We start from the raw sequence: 18,332 nt of genomic DNA, 5'->3' as shown, positions 1-18,332 counted from the left end.
CTGCAGCTCGAACCCGGGAAGCCAGTGGACGTGACGCATGGTGGGGGGTACATCGCGCGGGGCCACCGCTGCAAGGGAGGGCACCAAAGCAGCGGGGACACTGCCGGGCGCTGCCGGCTGCTCCTCGGGCCGCGCCGCAGGACGAAGCGCTGCCGTCGAGCAGACGAAGGCCGCTCTGGTCCGAGCCAACGCAGCCGCCGGGGCTCCCCGCACGGTGAAGGCGGCTCTGGGCCGTTACCGCCGCTGCGGGCAGGACATCGCCCCAGGCCGCGCCAGGAGCAGCGTAAGCGGAGCCGCTTTCCTCGCACAGGCTGAGCGGGGCTGGTGCTGCCCGGAGCTGAAGCTGTAGGCAGGGCAGGAGGGGACCCTCAGCGCTGCGTGGGGCCGGACCGGCTCCAGCCCGGGGACCGGCCCGAGGAGGAGGGCAAAGCGCGGGTGTGCGGAATGCCACGGCTCCGGCCCAGAGCCGGGCAGCGCCAGGGCCGGGCTGAGGCGAAGCCCCCGGTGCGCCGCGGCCCTCGGCTCCCGTACCGCGCAGCCGGAACCCCAACCCCGGCCCCGGCCCAGCGCCCAGCGGGCCCACCCCACGGGTCCACCTCGGCCCCCAACCCCGCCCCCGGCCCGACCCCGCCTCGTCCAGCAGGGTCCCAGCTCAGGCACCCAAGCACCGCCCCTCCTATAGCTTCCCTCTTGCGATTGGACAGCGCCGACTGCCACTCAGAGGCACTCCCGCTGCCTATTGGGAGTCGTTGATAGGTCTGGCGCGGCGCCCGCCTCCTGCGGGCTCTGGCGGCCGCTGATAGGCGGCGGCGGGAGCGGCCCCCCCCCCGGCTGGGCCGCGGTCGGTGCCTGGCAGCCAGAGGGTCGGCGCCGCCATCGCCATGGGCACCCGCGACGACGAGTACGACTACCTCTTCAAAGGTACCGCCGCCCGCGCCGCGCCGGCTGCGCTTCTCGGCCGCTCTGCGGTGGGGATGGGCCCGGTCCGGTCCGCCAGGCCGCGCCTCCCCGGCCCCGGAGCGGCCGCCGCGGCCTTTGTGCGCGGGGCGGCCTTGCGGGATGCGCCCCCCGGCCGCGGCGGGGCCCCTCCGGGCCCGTCGTTGTCAGGCTCGTTGCCGGGGAGCGGCGGTGCGGGGATGGGGTGGGGGGGGAGCGGGGGAGCCACGCAGGCCTTCCCTGCCCCGCCGCGGCGGGGGCTGCGCGCTGGCGGCCGGGCGGCTGCGATCCCCGGGGCGGGCCGCGATGGGGGAGCGGCCCCGGGCCTGGGCCGGGGGCGAAGGGCGGTGGGCTTCGCGCTTAGGCCGCTGGCGCGGGTTGCCCGAGGGATCGCTCCGGTGTCGAGCTGAAAGAACTTCAGTTTCGGCGGGGAGCTCCTGCGGGCGAGCCCCTGGCGCCCAGATGCCCAGCGGAGCCGGCCCGGCCTTGCCCGGGGCCGCCGCAGCGCTCCTGTCCCCGCGCTCGTAGCACTTCGGGCGGCCCGGGCGCTGCCCGGCCGGGTGTCCCCGGCGCGGGAGGCTTGCGGCAGGTCGCTGCGAGGATGCTCGGGCCGAGCCTTCGCCCGGAGCGTCCCGCAGCTCTGCCTTTGCGGCCCGGGGAGAGGCGGGGAGGCCCGTCAGGCATTCGCCTTCGCGTTCCCCACCCCTGAGGATTTACACTTGGCCTCCCACAGCAGCGCGATGGAGACCCTTAGGTTCACCCCAGCAGCTCGCCCTTGTGAAACACACGGTGTTACCGTGTGCGGGTGGTCGGGGGGGCTGTGGGACGTGTGCCTGCTGCCACAAAGGTTTCCCAGGAGCCTGATGTCAGGGTGTGCTCTGTGTACGTGGCCCCATAACAAGGGCAGCAGCGATCCTGCACTTGCTTGTTGATGAACGGGAAGAACAATTGCTCATCTGTTGGAAACACTCTATGGCTGCGTTTGCCTGGTTGGGGTATTTGTTTTAAGGTCTTCGTGACAGTGTGTGTGGGGGAGGAAACCCCTTGTTTCTTCTGTGCCTATAAAGCAGAAGACTAACCTCCAAAAATATGCTAATATGTCTGGGTATAAACTAGTTTCCTTCTGAAGTCATTCCACTGCCTAATTCCCAAGTGGTTTAATAGCTGGGAACTTGAAAGCCTAAACACTTTCTTTTTACCTTTCTGTGAGTAGCCAGTTATGTAGGCAGCACCACATTCATCTTCAAAAATGCTTATGCCGCTTTGAAATGCATTTTTAATTTTATCTGGAGTGAAACTTCCCCTAAAGCTGTTTGGTCTGACACCGTTCTGTTGCGTTGATGCTGCAGAGTAACCTGGAATTCTTTGGACCACTTCACTTCCTGAACCATGGGGAAGAGAGCTGTCCTTTTCTGTGTCCCCTCTGGGGAGGGGTTGCTGTGTGGATGTTGGATTTTTTTATTTAAAAAAAACAAACAACCCACCAAAAACCCCTTTCCCTATCTACTAATCTTTTTCTTCCTTCCCTCTAGGTTTTGGGGACTTCCTTCCCTTGGGGTTTTTGAGGCAAGAAAAAATTAATAGAAAGGGAACCGAGAAGGATGAGGTCTCCACTGTTGGACCAACTCCCCTTCCTTTCCCTTCTGTCCCCTCCAATAATGAAATTGAATCTCAAGGGGAATTGACATAATGGAAAATAATAATGTCCAGGGAGTTGACTGATTTCTGGTGTAGCCCCTGAGCTATGCTGATGGCTCCTAAACTCTCTGAGGCACCTGTGGTGATCCAAGGCAGAAGTAACAGTGGAGGAGGATTTTTTTTTTATTAAATTTAAGGCTTGACCATTTCCCCTACCACCAGTTTCTCAAGGAAATCTGCTTGGAGACTGATTTTTGGCTGTTACAGCTGCACTTGTTTAAGAAATTAGCATCCTTACATTGTAATATATTATTTGGGGCGGCTCCAGCTGAAAGTCCTGTTGCTTTAAAGCCGCAGTTTGTACTTTTCTATGTCGTGGAAGATCTGGAAGTGCTTGTATAGAAACCTCTGTCATTTAGTTTAGATTGTGTTAATCAGCATTTAAGGCTGGAGCCATGTGTTGTTAGTCTCTGTCATGTGAAATGCTGCTGGTAAACCGGTTGCTCGGTGGTAAAAATGGCCAAGGTGTCTGGTTGTAGCGGGCTCTGGGCTCTTGGTGCTCCTTCATCTCGCTGTCCAACAGCTTATCTGGACCGGCTGTTTCACCAGCACTGTGGGGGAGGTGAATGTAACTGGCTTATGGGGTCTTAACACACAGGAGGCAAAAACTGATGCAAGGTTTGGGGGCCGCGTTCAAAACCGCTCTGCGAAACCAGCACCTCTTTATTCCCAATTTCCCTCTCTTCTGTGCACACCCTGACAGTCAGAACTGCCTTATTTTATTGACCACAACAAACTGTTGTTTGTGAACAGAATGATGGAACCAGCCTGGGGGAGAAGGAGCTGAGTTCTGGGTGCAGGGCTGCACGGGGTAATGAGGCAGCGAGGACCTTCTTGTAGGTGCATTTCAGTGATGCAGCCCAGGCAAAGGCAGCAGTTCAGGGCTCTGGTTCCAGTTACCTTTGTAGTGGGATGCTAAAAAAAACCCCCCAAACCTGGGAAAAAACTTTTTTGTGAGGAGTTTTTAATGGGTTGGATCAGGAATCGAATTCACTTTAATATTTGTTAAGGTATTTGGGAGATTTGTACCTGTTCAAATGTGATCTGTGCATTAATTCTCCTCTTGGCAAGGTTAGCTATTAGCAGTGTTTGTTTTAAAAGTCTGAGGTTGTGCAGATAGATGCTGGCTCATGAAAAAGGAAGGAAAAACACCCGCAGGAAAAAGACCTTTTTTTTTTTTTTAACCTTTATGGGAATTTAGGCTGCTCTGCTCAGAGCTTGAGCCTAACAAAGGCAGTGCTTATTGAAACAAACCTGTGTCATATTAGTCATCAATATCTGGCAGCTGTAGGAACTTAATATTTATAATGAATTCTCCTTATGTGGTCTCTGCTTGAGAGCCTTAATCCTCCTGATTGCTCAAAATAATGCATTATTTTTGCAAGATTAATAGTGCATTTAAAATTCTATCATAAACTTGGTGATTTTGGTGGTTTTTTTCCTGCCAACAATATATTGTTCTAATTTGTTTGCCTTTTGCTTGCTTTGTACCAGGCTCCTGTGGTATGAAGCAGGGGTCTGGGTGCTGGGGTTGCACTCTGTAAGGCCAAGTGTTGTGACAGAGGAAGCAGAGTGGTGACTGTGATGGAGATGTGAATGCTTTGCTGTTGATGGCCAGGTGATGTGGTGAACCCATGAACTGGCACACGGTGGTAGAGGGGAGACAATCAGGAATGGCTGAAGGAGCAGGATGTGAACGTGGTGCTTGCAGAATCCCAGACTGATGGGGGTTGGCAGGGACCTCTGGAGATGCCCCAGTCCCACCCCTGCCAGAGCAGGGTCCCCTCGAGCAGGCTGCACAGGACAGTGCCCAGGATCACGGGGTCTGAGTGTCTCCAGAGATGGAGACTCCCCAGCCTCTCTGGGCAGCCTGGCCCAGGGCTCTGCCGCCCTCCCAGCACAGAAGTTCCTCCTCAGGCTCAGGTGGAACTTCCTCTGCTCCAGTCTGTGCCCACAGCCCCTTGTCCTGTCCCTGGGCCCCCTGAACACAGACTGACCTGTCCTCCAAGCCCTTGCTCAGTGGGGCTCGTGTGTGTGCTCACAGCCTTCTGATGGTGACAGTGCTGGTTGTTCACTTGGGTTGCACCCAAACATCATCTGTCCATGGCTGTGTAAGGGGTGCGACTTCATCAGTTCTGGTGGGAGATGTTCAGGGAGTATTTGGGCTCTCAGATCTCATTTGGAGCTCTCTCTTCTGCTCTGTGAGGACTTTTGTATTTGAACCAGCAATGCTGTTTGGTGTCCTGCTCCTAAATTTAAGAACTTTCCCAAGATCTGATTGCTTAGGCCAGAATCCTGAAGGAATCTCCTTGCTTGATTGCCGTAGAAGATAAGTCTGTGGGCTCTGTCCCCACATGGGCCTCTGGTCTTTGTGTCCTTCTTGTGAAAATGCTCATTTAACGCTCAAGTTTATTAACAAGAACCACTTGGCTGTATGATAGAGGAGAACTTTAATTACTGAGCTTGGATCCAGTTGCCTGCCTTTGCTACTTCCAGTCACTTCCCAGGAGAGCCCTGACTAGCCCCACTTGGACAGCGAGCAGCCCGGTGAGGGGAGCCTGGTGCTGTGCTGCCAGTCACACCAGAGGCAAGTGCCCAGCTGGAGTAGCTCAGGACCCCTGGAGCTTTCCTCCCACCACAGCTGGAGGTGGTGGCTGGCAAGCTGTTTGCATGGCTTATGTCCAAAGCATAAACTTTTGCACACTGGAGGGTAGGAGGTGGGTACACCCTGGGGGAACAATGATGGTGTCCTGAGCTGCAGGTTCCCATGGGTGTAACTCCCTTAGGAAGTGGCTGGGAGTGTCAGGGGCTTGCTGTGCTGCTCAGGCTGAGGCAGTGGATGTTCCTCCCTCCTTTGGGCTGCAGTCAGGGCTTTGTAGGGTATGGCCCATGGCTGCACAGGATGGGTGACCTTCAGCCTCTGTGGGGAATTGGTGATGGGGAAACTGTTTGTCTGGAAAATAAAGCTAACACAATCTGAGAGTCAGAACTCTTAAAATTGTTTCTTATGTGTCTGTCCTCATGTGCTAAAGGACAGTTGAGGCTGTTTGGCAGCGAAGCCTGGGCTGTGAGGAGCCCGTCTCAGCCCTCCGGGGTGGGAGGTGTGGCGCGCTGCCACGACCCGCTGGCTGCCCCTTCCTGCCTCCCTTGTATTTTGACTGTTCAGCTGTGCTAGCACAATTGTCTGTCTGTCTGTGCCGTCAGCTGGATGAAATGCTGGGGGGAGGTGAGGGGGGAGGAGGTGGGGCACAGCCAGAGTGTTTTGGTGAGCTCCCTGCGCAGCTCGGGAGCTGTCCCGGTGCAATAGCGGGGAGTTTGGGAATGTGCTGCTGGGGTGGGGAGGTACATGAGCTGGAGCAGTGTGGAACAATGGCCTGAGCAGAAAAACACTGTGATAATAAAAGGCAAGCAGGATCCTGGGAGAGCACTGGCGAGCTTGTTCTGGCAGCATGGAACCAGAGCAGTCTTCTGTGCTGCGGTGAGGAGGATCGGGAATGGGTTCTGCCCAGGTCTCCTTTTTCTGTAGGAAAATCAGCTCCTGTGAATGAGGAGGATTGATAAATCTGTACTTTGAACCAAAGTAGGAATTATTCCCAGGGTTGAAGAAACCTCACTGAGACTGCCTTCTTCCTGCTGCTGGAGCCAGGACACAGCTAGCCTGCATACCGAAGTCGTGGGGGGGTTGGCTGAGGTGGAGGGAGGATAGCTGAACTGCTTTTAGCCTTGTTTCCTGGTGGTTGGTTCTTGCTCTAATCAGTGACACAGGAATTTAGACAACATGTAGTTGTGTCAGCCACCTCCTAAAGAGCTGAGTGGGGCAAGCCTTGTCATCGGAGCATAGGTGGGAGGGTCTCAGGGAGGGCAAGGTCCAGCACCTGGGTATGAAGCCGCAGCCTGCGCGGGCACCAGTGGCACAGAGGAGCGACTTGGGGTTGGCAAAGAGCTCCAGCCCAGAGTGGAGGAACCCCTACTACAAGTTGTACCTTTTGTGTTCGCAGTTCCTTGTGGTGAAGCTGTGCTTTGTGTGCTAACGCTCCCTCTGCTCTAACATCTTTCTGTTAACATGGCAACACCGTGTGGAGGCAGATTTTAGCTCGTCTTCTCCTGCAGCCTGCTAGAGCTGGGTTTGCTGGGTGAAGTTCTGCCTTGCTTTGTATCTCACTTGTAGGATCAAATGCCTTCTCTCTTCCCCTTTTTGTGGTAGATGTGTTTATAAATTAAGTTACTGAACTAAACCACCCTGTCTGACCCCAGCAGGGACTGTGAATAACTGGGTTGGTTTTTTGGTTGGTTTGTTTTGGTGTTTTTTTAAAACAGACTAGGCTTATCCTGTACCCAGGCTTTTGTCAGGCAGACAGGTAGCCTGTTGCCTGCTCTTGAGTGTTTCTTAAAATGTGGGTTGCAGCCTCCTTCTGCTAAATGTCAAGTATGCCAGGGACATCTCCTTCCCTGTAACTCCTGCCCGTGGCTTGGGGCCTCCAAAGCCGTGTTTGACAGTTGCTGTAGCAATTCCTCATCTCCATCTCTGAGGAACACAAAGGCTTGGGGCTGTTCTGGGGCTGGGGAAGCTTCAAGTAGTAAGGTGTGAGGTGTTGTCAGTGTAACTTCTATGTTTATCTGGCTGGCCAGCTCCACACAAGGCAGTGCAGCAGCCAGGTAGCACCACTGCACTGTGTGGAGAATTGAGTTTGAAAATAATGTCTTGTCTTTTCAGTTGTGTTGATTGGAGACTCTGGAGTTGGGAAGAGTAATCTCCTGTCACGTTTCACGCGCAATGAGTTCAATCTGGAGAGTAAGAGCACCATTGGGGTGGAATTTGCTACCAGGAGCATCCAGGTGGATGGGAAGACGATAAAAGCCCAGATCTGGGATACTGCGGGACAGGAACGATACCGTGCCATTACCTCAGCGTGAGTAGTGTGCCTTGGCTCAGGCTGGCAGCAGGGTTCTAGCAGAGATGATGTGGATTAATTCTCTACCCACAGATTCACAAAAACTATTTGGGACACATGACAGAATCACCATGACAGACTTCAGTGCAGATCCAAGCCATAAGATAGCAAATGCTTTTGTGTTCCTTGGTTGATGTAAGGGAGGTAATTTTTAGATTCTAATGATACTATTATAGACAAAGTGACAGCTGTAATCAAAAGTGTGGGAAACTCTGTTGGAGTCCTGTGATTTGGGTTTTTTACCTGCACTGGATGTGCTATCCTGGTTACATGGGATGAGTGGCATCTCCAATGGAAGCTGGATACTGTTTGGCATTGAATTTTGGTCTAGGCATGGTACTTAACCATAATGTCATCAGCTTCTGGTCTTCATTTCCCCCTCAATCTTGAGAGTGAAGGTGGTTTTAGGTCAGTCTGCAGCCACAAACTCCTTTGAAATCTCAATGACTTTGAATTAGTCACAGCCCATACAATTAGATCCGAGAGTGGATGCTGGATAACCAGTAAGTGGGAAGGCAGCTGTGGCAATGCTGACTTGGCAGCATTAAGCACACCCTGCTCAGAACAATGAGTTGAGAAGTGCTTTTGTACAGCACCTGGTTAATCCAGATAGTGTCCTAAAATGTTGACATTCCTTAGTGTTAACAGATACATACCGGTTTTAAGGGCACAGACTTGTTTGTGGCTCAGGGTAAGGGGAGCTTTTGTCATTGGGGTGAAGTAGGGTAAAGCAGAGTAGGTGGGAGACAAATAGAAAAACACGGAGCCCATAGGGAATGTTCTGTAGGGGAGGAATGCAAAGCCAAAGGAATACAGAAGCAGGTGTCAGCAGTGATTTGAAATCACATCTTTCCCATACTTTTAGTGGGTTTTTCCTAATTTTTTTTTTTTGCCATGCTTAGATTGTTCTTACTGCTTGAAAAGCTCAGCAGAAGAACTGCTGGCTGAGTCTGGCTGAACAGCAGAGCTGGCTGTTGCAAGTCAGTGCCTCCATAGTCCTGTGATCTGGCATCTCTTGCTGCTACAAGCTCTTGCTTGACACATCGCTGGGCCAGTTCAGCTCGCTAAGCCAGCAGAACACCAACCAGCAGTGAAAAATGAATGTTTTCTGCTGACTTGGTGCCCTGAATTGCTTCAGTGATGTCAGACAGGTGCTGCCAGAGCAGAGGAGAAATGGTAGGATTGTGGGGGGGAGAGAGATGGATGTTCTAGGATTGCTGGCATAGATTGGCTTGTGATGTCCTGAGCCCCTGGCTTGAGCTGGAGTTGCACTGATGGAGCAAACTGGATTACAGTCTTGTGGGTAAGTGTCAGTATAGCCCCAAGTCCCCCCTCTTTGATTTTTTGAAAAGAACAGGAGGTATTGGAAAGATGAGCAGCATTTTCCTACCAGAAAAATGAGTTGTAATTTCACAGCAACCTTCTAGCAGCACTGATTCTGCAACGTGCTGGCAGTTTTCTTGCACGCTGTGCTAGAAGACAGAATGTTGTGGCTTCTGAAGTCTCCTCAGCATTCTATTACATATATTGGATTTTTTTAGGAATGCCATTGAAAAACACCAGCATTTGGAGCTTAGGCTTTAGAGAAACCCCAGTGACTACAGTTGCATCAGCATGGCTTTTTCCAAAGCAAGAGGAGTGTTTTTAGTGTGGAAGAGCCAGGGTGGCTGGCTTGGGCAGAGCTCTCTGTAAAGGACTGTGCCTTCTGCTTTCAGATACTACCGTGGTGCTGTTGGGGCTCTCCTTGTCTATGACATTGCCAAACATCTCACCTATGAGAACGTGGAGCGTTGGCTAAAGGAGCTTCGAGATCACGCAGACAACAACATTGTCATCATGCTGGTGGGTAACAAGAGTGACCTGCGCCACCTGCGAGCCGTGCCCACCGACGAGGCCCGGGCCTTTGCAGGTTTGTACTCAGCCATGTTCTGGGTTGGTGCTTCCTGAACTTGATGTTGGTGCAAGCTGTGATCATCCTGTTATTGTTGAGGACTGAACTTTCACCTCGAGGTTTATTTTTGACCCTAAAAAAAGGCATTTAAGATTAATTTTTTAAAAAAAAAAAGAAAATCTCTTGGCTCAGTCAATAGCATATGTGGTTGGGTTTTTGTTGGCTTGGGGTTTTTTTTTAAGCTAGTGACAGTACATGCTTTTGAAACAATGTCCTTGAGCTGCCTGATAACTGAAGATTAAACACTTCCTCTAGCAAGGCTAGAAACAGCAACTTTTAGAAGAGAAAATATCACAACGTAAATATCGCAACACAAAATGTCTTTCCTTCCTCCTTAGAAAGGCCTGGTTCTGCTGAGCCCATGTCAGTGGGGAGAGCTGCAAATGACCTTAGGTGGTGTATAGTAGTGCCATCTAAGTTTTATTTAAATGCAGTGACCATCAGACTCTGAGATTATCAGTTGTTGGTAGAAATCAAGGGGGTTATTTGAGCTGCTGCCACCGTGTTACTTCTCTCTGGTGCTTCTCATGCAGAGTGCTGGTCAAATACTCATCTGCCCTTCTAGGCCTGAGGACATTCAGCTTCTTTTTGTGTGGCTGTCAAGCTTGGAGGTGGAATTTCAATGTATAGCCTTTAAAGTCCTCCTAGGAATATCACTAGGGCTTCCTCAGATGTGTTTTCTGCAGTTTGCTAGCAGGTACCTTGTGGTTAGCAAAGCGCCGTTCTCGGGTGAATGAGAAGTGAAGTCTGTAGAAGAGGAATGAGCCAAGTTAGTCAGCACCCTAGAAAGTGCATGATGTTGGTTGCTTGCTTCAACACCTTATTTTTTTGCCCCCCTGACTTCCTCCTGAGGCTGTTTGAAATCATACAGCTGTTGCTGCTTAATCTCTGTGGCTGAAATTTGCCTGTGTCTGGGCAGGTGGTACAAGTACTGGGTGAGAGTGGGCTCTGAATCACAGTATGGTTCTTTAATTAAAACATGTATCTTTTGCATTGGAAAGAAAAGAAAAAAAGGACTGTATTCCCAGGGGTTTTATTGTAATTTGGAGGTGGGTCTGATTAGGAAAGTGTAGGTCTGTATGTTTTTTGGGGCTGCAGAGGATTGTGACTCCTGTTGCACCTGACGTTCTTTTAACTGTGCTTCTACTCCTAGAAGTACCTTGAGCAACCCCAGCTTTGCTCAAGGTACTTCCAGGAGTGATTGGTAGCTGCTGGGAGTAATGGTGTGCAAGGAAATGCCTGAACAAGGACTGTAGTGAGGAAAACACTCTCACAGTGTAGGACAGCTGTGGGTGAGGTGCTGCTGCTGGAACGTGATGGTGCCCCACGTCTTCTAGTGTAACGGGGAGGGAGGGGGGGAAAAGACTGTGCCCCAGCTCATGTGGCCTAGAAATGAAGGGGAAATGCTCAGAGTAAAGGTAAAGGGCTGTTACAATTCTAAACTTGAACCACTTGTTATTTATTACAGAAAAAAATAACTTATCTTTTATTGAAACTTCCGCTCTGGATTCAACAAACGTAGAAGAAGCCTTCAAGAACATCCTTACAGGTATGGCTCCTTGTGGATTCACAGGACCTGCTGCAGTAGCAGGTCACCTTCATGGGCATGGTGGGCATGGTTTGCAGTTATCTGGGATGTTTTGGAAATGAATGTTGGGAATGAGGGTTTATTTGCAAGCCTTCTAATCTCCCTTTGTGTTCTGCCTCCCACCCCATGCATACCTTTCTGCCCAAGGATCAGGAGGTTTCTACTCTCCTGACTTCCCATAAAGTCAAGCTCTTGCAGTAGCACTGTTGTACAGGTGCTCTTAGTTTTGTGCCTGCATGAAATCTAGGCAGTGAAGCTGTAGCTGTGCCCAGAAGTGGAATGTTCAGGTGTGTTCTCTTGCACCAAAGCAGACTGGTACATAATATTTTTGTCCAGACTCTTGTCCTCAGCTGATGGCCAGGTTGGACTTGCTGATCTGAAAGGTCCCTTCCAACCAAGACAAGTTGATGATTCTAAGTTTAAAGTAAGTGCTGCTCATCTGGGGCAGGTGACTTTTCCCCTGTGCTTGGGGTTTGGCCTAACCTTACTCTTAATTTCAGTTAGACTTTGAGCATGTCAGAGCTCCATGCTTTAGCACTCTGTGTTCCAGTGGATGTACTATTCTGGCACCAGTCTGAGGTGACTCTGCATTTGGGTTGCACTCTGCCTGAGCTAATCCTTGGAAGCAGAGTCCTGGGAAGGATGGTACTGTCACACCCAGGGGTGGCTGAGGGAAGCCAGCACGGGCCTGAACTGGAGCTGACAAACCCTGATGAACTCTATGAACTTCAGGACACCTAGCCTTCCACTCTGAGTTCTGCAGTAGTTGTATCTCAAAATACTGCTTGAGGTGACAGGGAGGTTACTGGTTGATGTTTCAAAGCATAGTCTTCCACTCCTAAAATGAAGTAACTGGTAATTGGCAAAGGACCCTTAAAAACCTTATCTAAATAGGAAGGGGGTGTTGGATTACTGTTCTGCCTCTGGCTGCCCCATGAGATCTGAATCTTGGCCTGAGGAGGGGAAACACCACAGTCAAGAATGCTAAAAATCCAGTGAGTTTTGTAGATTCAGACTGCAAGCTAAGTTTATGGTCCAGAGTGAATAAGAAGATGAGATAAGAATCACAAGTGTTTGAGGTACTACTGTGCCATTTAGACTTGTGGCTGCTTTGCAGGTTTTATTCTCTTTTGGTTTATGACTTAAATCCTGACCAGTAACCCTGAATTGTCTGTGCTGGGCATCTGCCTTGGGCTGGGGTTTTTTATTTATTTTACCTAAATCATTCTCCTGATCATCTCAAGAAGTTTCAGCAAAGTATGTTAATGAGACTGTTCTGCATTGTGCCTGATTTACATGTCCCACAACATCTCAAGGCAGGCATTTTCTGAGCTTTATTGTGACCAGCTACTGATTTTATTGAATGAGAAAGAGCATTTGGGTCTCCTCACTGATCAGAAAGGGTCTGGTTTATGTTACATGTTGGATGCTGACCAAAGAATTGGCTTTGTATTAATGTCTCTTGATCATGAGATCATTATTTCTTGAATGAGAGCCTATTGCTAGGAAAAAAGCTGAGTTTTACTGTGGTGCAGCCTGTAAGGCAGGCTCTTGTAGCTTCCTTCTGCAGACGTGTTCAGGGAAGCAGTGGGAGCTCTGTTGGTACCAGAAGTGTGTTGCAATTAGAGAAAGGTGACCAAGAAGAGACAGGTGGGAGAAAAAGGATAGTCATACTTCTGCTCCTAGAAGTAAAAAGCCTGATAGACTAGGAATGGGTTGTATTTTCTACCCAGCACAATTTGTATGGAGTTACTAGAGCTGCTGTGGTGAGGCAGAGCTGTGGAGAAGATGGTGCCATGCCTGAGCTGACACTTTTGTGAGGGCAGCCTTAAGCAGGTTCACTTGATGCTTAGCTATATCCAAGACAACTTGCCTGGTGCTTTGAGATGGTATCCATGGTTTTAGTGCTCTGAGTCTAGCTCAGCAGTTGCCATCTACCTTGTCTTCCCTTCTGGTGTTGTCCTGAGATTGACCCTGGGAAGAGAAGATGGTCTAAGGCTGGGCTAGGGGACAGCCCCAAGATGAGATACTCAGGGAGTCAGAACTCGAACTGGGGCCTGGCCTGGATAAACTGAACTCAGAGCACTATGTCTTAAGCCTTTTGGGAGTCCAGAATGCTGCTGATATCATCCAGTTCAGCTCTAGTGAGGACTTGGATGGAAAGACTCAGTAGTCCTGAAAAGGCTGTTCCCAAGGTGACTACCTGGGGGAAAATCATCCTTCAAAGGGAGGGAAAGAAACCTGGGCAAACTTGCTGTGTAGTGCAGGGAGCAACTGTGGGGGGCTTGAGGGTGGAAGCAGCAGGACAGGAGGTTCCTTCCTGGCCACCACTTTGAGCAATCACTAAAATTGACACCCTGCCCCCTCCAAAAGATGCTACCCCAAAGAAAAGAGATGGCAATGACTCAGACAGCATGAATGTACACCACAGAGCACAGGAGAAGGGGCTGTGACAGCTGTATGGCTTCCACAGAAAGAGCTGGGGGCAGCCAGCGACAGGGAGGTCAGACTTGGGTTAAAGGTTTCCACTTCAAATGATGTAAATACACACCCAACCTTCTTAAAACAGATAATACCTGAATAAACCTGTCATTTTTAATCCTTACTGAAGACTTTGGGTGTTGCTGTTTTGAGGCTGTGGCTGGATGAATGTGACCATAATATTTACCACAAGCTTCCAGGGAGGTGCTTGCCCTTTTCCTGTCTCACAATGGAGGGAAGTTGGAAAAAAGGGTTATAGTCAGTGAAATAAGTCATTTAAAAGCCTTTCAACTTAACTGATTTCTGCTAACTATGCAGTCAAAGCAGTTTGTTTCTGAAAGCTTTTAACTTGGCAGTCTCTCCTCAGTGGTTACAGCTCTGTGGAGCTGTGTGCTTTCAGGCAGAAATTAATTTGAGTCAAATTAATTCTCTCAGGAAAAGCATTTTCAGATCAATACTGGGCTTTATGGAACCATGTGGCTTTTTAGTGTCATAGGTGGGAAAATGGATTTGTTACAGAGAAGAGCAGGCATTTCTGTCAGGCATTTCTGTTTGGCAGGAGCAGCTTGCCAGAACCTTGAGTGTGAAACAGGCACCATCAGTGCTGCTGTGCAAGGATGTTTTGCAAGCATCCTGTTGATTGGTGTTTCTAGGTTGTGCTGCCCAATTTTTAAATCAAAGCTAAGAAGATTCCCTGTTTGAGAAACGAGTGTTCCTGCACCTTTCTCCTTTGCAGGGCCTTTTAATAATATCTATGTTCATGAAGTCATTGAAAAAGAATGCGTTGGGAAGCACTGTTGTGGCAGACAGGGAGGAATCTTATCTGAATGACTTTTCCAGACAGGCTGCTGTATCCATTAGAGACCTGGAAAGCTAGCCAGATGTTATGTGCCACAGCTGGTCAGACTCGATTCCCTTTCGCATCTCTCAAGTTAAAAACAAATCTAGTTGTTCTTGGGGTTCTCAGCATCTTCTCTGCCAGCTTGCTTGTGCTCCCTTGGAGGCAGTGCCTCTCCAGGCTCTAACCAGTCTGTTCTCCTTGCAGAAATCTACCGCATTGTTTCTCAGAAGCAGATTGCAGATCGGTCTGCACACGATGAGTCTCCCGGCAACAACGTAGTCGACATCAGTGTCCCACCAACCACCGACGGACAGAAATCCAACAAACTCCAGTGCTGTCAGAACCTGTGACCTCCTGTAGATGACTCTCGTGCCCCTCACTTTGTCTGTGCTTCATTTAGAAACTTGTGTGCACTTCTTATCTCCTGTGATTCAGTGACTCCCTCTTCCCTCCTTCACCCCGTTCCCCAGTCCCCCCCTTTCATCTTAGAGCTTTAATTGTAGGGCTAACATTCTCCTGCCTCTGAAATCCCCTTCAGTGTGGTGACTTTTTGGGCTTGAAATGTATAGGCACTGATCTGATAGTGTTGGAACATCTGCTGCTGGATATTATCCCATGAAACACTCTCCTCAAATGGTTTTGTGTTGGGGTTTTTTTGTTGTTTTATTTTTTTCCCCAGGACAGCAACCATGGGGACTCTAATGGTTGAGGAAATAACTACATTTAGGTGACAAGGTTTGGGGTTTTTTTTTCCTTATTTTTTTCCTTGCATTTCTGTAAACATGGGGGAGGAATTAAAAGAAAATAGCTATCCTACCAAACACTCTGTTTTCTGTCCTGATAAAAGTCTCACAGTGAGGTTTTTAGTGGCTGCACACACATAAGAAAGCTGTTGAAAATAACATTACTTATTATGTAATTACCCCTAATACAGTTAGTCTGGCTGTGTAGTTTACCCTTTCCTGCTTGGGAGATCTTTCTCTATCCTTGTTTTATTTGGGAACAATGAAGTATGTCTGCATTGCTTTCTCAGCCACCAAGCTTGTGCAGGCTTTGTGAACCGGCGTAATATTTATTCACAGCTCACATTAACCAGTTAACATTATTGTACAGTAAAAGCCAGCATATTGACTTCAGAAACCTTTTGCACCCTGTACAAGTAGGCTTCTTTTGTACTGTAGATCAGTGTCTGAAAGCAGGATCTTCTGTAGTTCCAGGATTTTTTTGCATGCTGCTTTTTCTCTAGATCTCTCCTACCCCTGTTTGAGTGAGTGAAGCAATATTTTCATGTCATGTATATACCTGCACTTGTAAGGGTTTTGGTTGTTGTAGAGAAACACAATACTTTATACATTTTGTAAAACTTCTGCAGAACCATAGCATCTTGGAACTTTCTCTTCATGACCTTTCACTATTGACCTTGTGCATAATCTTCTTGACCTCTACTAAAAAGCCTAATATGAAGGTTTCACGTAATCGCTACTAACCTGTTGTTTTCCTCTTCCTGGGTTTGACTGAATTGCAGACTGTAATTCTCAAATGATTGTACTTCACCTGATGTAACAGGCTTGTCATCAGCAGGGCTAACTACTGTGACACTTTGTTTTGCTGAGTGGGAAGAATGTTACCACAACTTTGCGTAGTCAGTCTCTTGCTAGCTTGTGAAAATCCTCTATGATGATGGCTCTTCATGGTTCACTAGCTGTTACACACTTGCATCCCCTCTGGTGTACACTGAATGGTATGATGAGGCAAGTACTGGGTGAAGCTCTCTAAAGGAGGAGTTGGAGACCATCTGCTGCTCTCTGAAGGCTAGTGAAGCACTTTGCAGTCAATTTTTGCTCTGTATTTTGAGACTGTACCTCACTCTGAATCCTACCTGCCTATTAGTGAGATGTTTATTTTTTTTTCTTTTCTGATACAAAGCAAATATGAAACTGTGACTTGTGCTTGGAGGGGAGATGTGACATTCCAGTCTCGACTGTTCTGTCTGGTTATGTAATAAAATTAAGGGCGGTTAACTCTGATGCCTTTTCTTTTGTAAGATTTCCAGACCAATACCTTTCATTTCATACTGTATCCACTTTGGAAGGCTGTTTGCAGCAAGGGGTGCCTAGCACTTCCACTGTGTGACTTCATTTAGAGGTGAAGGGCTGCATGCTTGCAGCCCAGTTCCATTGAAGGAGGATGTGAATTCCTCTTCAGGCAGTGCAGTGTTCTGTGCTGAGGGTATCCCAGGTCAGGAAGCACTTCCAACACTTGGTATTTACTTCAGTGGCACCCTGTTGGGAGAAGGTCCAGCCAGTGAGAACTGGAGATGTCTTCTCTTTGGTGACATTCTAGACCAGAATGTGATGTGTGAGCAGTATTTAGAAGGCTGAGCAAGCTGTCAGAGTAGGGAAGAGGTAGGGAAAAGAGAAGCTTCTGAGGTAGGGAAAAGAGATCATTTGAGAACAGGGGAGCACTAGTGGAGCTGGGGTCCATACTTTCTGACCAGAACTTTTTAGAAAGAAATGAGTTGAGCCTGAGGAAGTATCATGCTGTTAGGACTTGTTAATGCACCAGCCTGAACTAGTGTGTTTATGCTGCAAGTCTGGTTCTTAACATGAAGGTTCTAGAATCAAGAAGTTGAGAAGCAGTTTAGTCCCTTTCTTGTCTCTGAACAGATAGTTTCTTTGGTCTCTGACTCTGTGGAAGGCTTGAAGCTGTGTGTTGGAGCCTCAGCAAAAGATTATTGTCTAGGGTTTACATGCTGTTAAATCACATGGGTATTGAAGGGACCAAAGGCCCCTCAGAGTGGGTGGATCTCAGACCCATGCTGTTGATGTCAGGGCTTGGGTTGCTTTTCAGCTCTGTTGTGTGATGTGGAAAGACCTGTTGCCCTTTGCTGCAGGATGGTTTGGTACACCCAAGGGGAGAGAAGCACGTGTGGGCACACAGAGCTTGTGTGAGCACTGTAAGCTCAGCTGTGGATTTATCTATTGTGGTCACTCCATTTATTGGACTAGATATTGGCTCTTTCCCAGGCTGCTGTGCTGTGCTCTAGGCAGTTAGATGCAGTCCTTTGGTGGGTTTGGGATGCTCTCATGTAGACTAAGCACAGAGCTGTTGGTGCCAATAGAAAAAGATCAGTGGTCCAGTTCTGTCTGGTAGAAACATCTTCCTGTGCAGAGACAGGAAAGTGCTTTGATCATGAGTACATAAGTGTCGTGCTGAAGGCAGTGTGTGCTCCTCAGGAGCTATAGCTACCACCCAGCCCACTGGTGGCTACTGAAATGGCAGAGTGGAAGACTGGAAGAGTCCTGAGGAAGCTTGAGCTGTTGAAGAGCTGTCTGAATTTCAGAGCTCTCCAGTAACCCTTTGCCCTTCACTGTGCTTTCCTGAAAATAGCAGTTAAATGTCTCCTCACGTGGACTGCTTCATACTGCAGCTTCACTGGCTCTGTGTCTCTGTGTCACTGTCAGGAGAAGGTTCTGGCTCTCTTCTATCTGCCATAGGAGGTTTGAGGGCAGGATTTGGCTTACATGAAACTCCTGATGACAGGAGAACTGCCTGTGGAAGAAGGAACACGTGCTGTGCTGCTTTACTTGGATGTTGAGGATTCATGTAACTTAAATAACACTAAAAAGCACAGTGCTTACCCCCCAGTGCCAGCGATGTAAGTCTCTGCTGAAGGCTCCTGCTGGTGTTCAAAGCAGATCCTCCAGCACAGAATTAGATAGGAGTCTTCTCTGCTAACTACCTTGTTAATTCTCAGAAGAGTAAAGGCCAGAATTCACATGTAAAAGTGACTTGGCTGTGTACCCACACAGTTAAATGTATTGGGCAGACTGCTTCAATCTAACTTGTCTTTCCTGTTGAGCTGGATGCTGACAGACAAGTGAG

At 49.3% G+C, this 18,332-nt stretch overlaps 1 protein-coding gene across 1 annotated transcript; it reads left to right on the top strand.

The window, feature by feature from the left end:
- Positions 1–824: 824 nt before the first annotated feature.
- RAB11B (RAB11B, member RAS oncogene family) lies at positions 825–16,474 on the top strand. Its single transcript, XM_084276504.1, has 5 exons — positions 825–921; positions 7,349–7,544; positions 9,302–9,495; positions 11,006–11,086; positions 14,652–16,474. Exons 1-5 carry the CDS (start codon positions 882–884, stop codon positions 14,795–14,797), a joined length of 657 nt encoding a protein of 218 aa, XP_084132630.1. The 5' UTR covers positions 825–881; the 3' UTR covers positions 14,798–16,474.
- Positions 16,475–18,332: the final 1,858 nt, after the last annotated feature.

This window comes from Gallinula chloropus, assembly GCF_964237585.1.
Source record: "Gallinula chloropus genome assembly, chromosome: 28".
In the NCBI taxonomy this organism is placed as follows: domain Eukaryota; kingdom Metazoa; phylum Chordata; class Aves; order Gruiformes; family Rallidae; genus Gallinula; species Gallinula chloropus.
The sequence above is the reverse complement of the archived record's forward strand: the minus strand, read 5'-3'. Positions and strand labels throughout refer to the sequence as shown.

What these genes read in the sequence shown, in the direction of transcription:
- RAB11B (XM_084276504.1), top strand. Translation starts at nt 882, where the DNA reads ATGGGCACCCGCGACGACGAGTACGACTACCTCTTCAAAG. An exon ending in GTACGACTACCTCTTCAAAG is followed by an intron (nt 922 to 7,348) that starts GTACCGCCGCCC and finishes TTGTCTTTTCAG; the next exon opens with TTGTGTTGATTGGAGACTCT. An exon ending in TACCGTGCCATTACCTCAGC is followed by an intron (nt 7,545 to 9,301) that starts GTGAGTAGTGTG and finishes TTCTGCTTTCAG; the next exon opens with ATACTACCGTGGTGCTGTTG.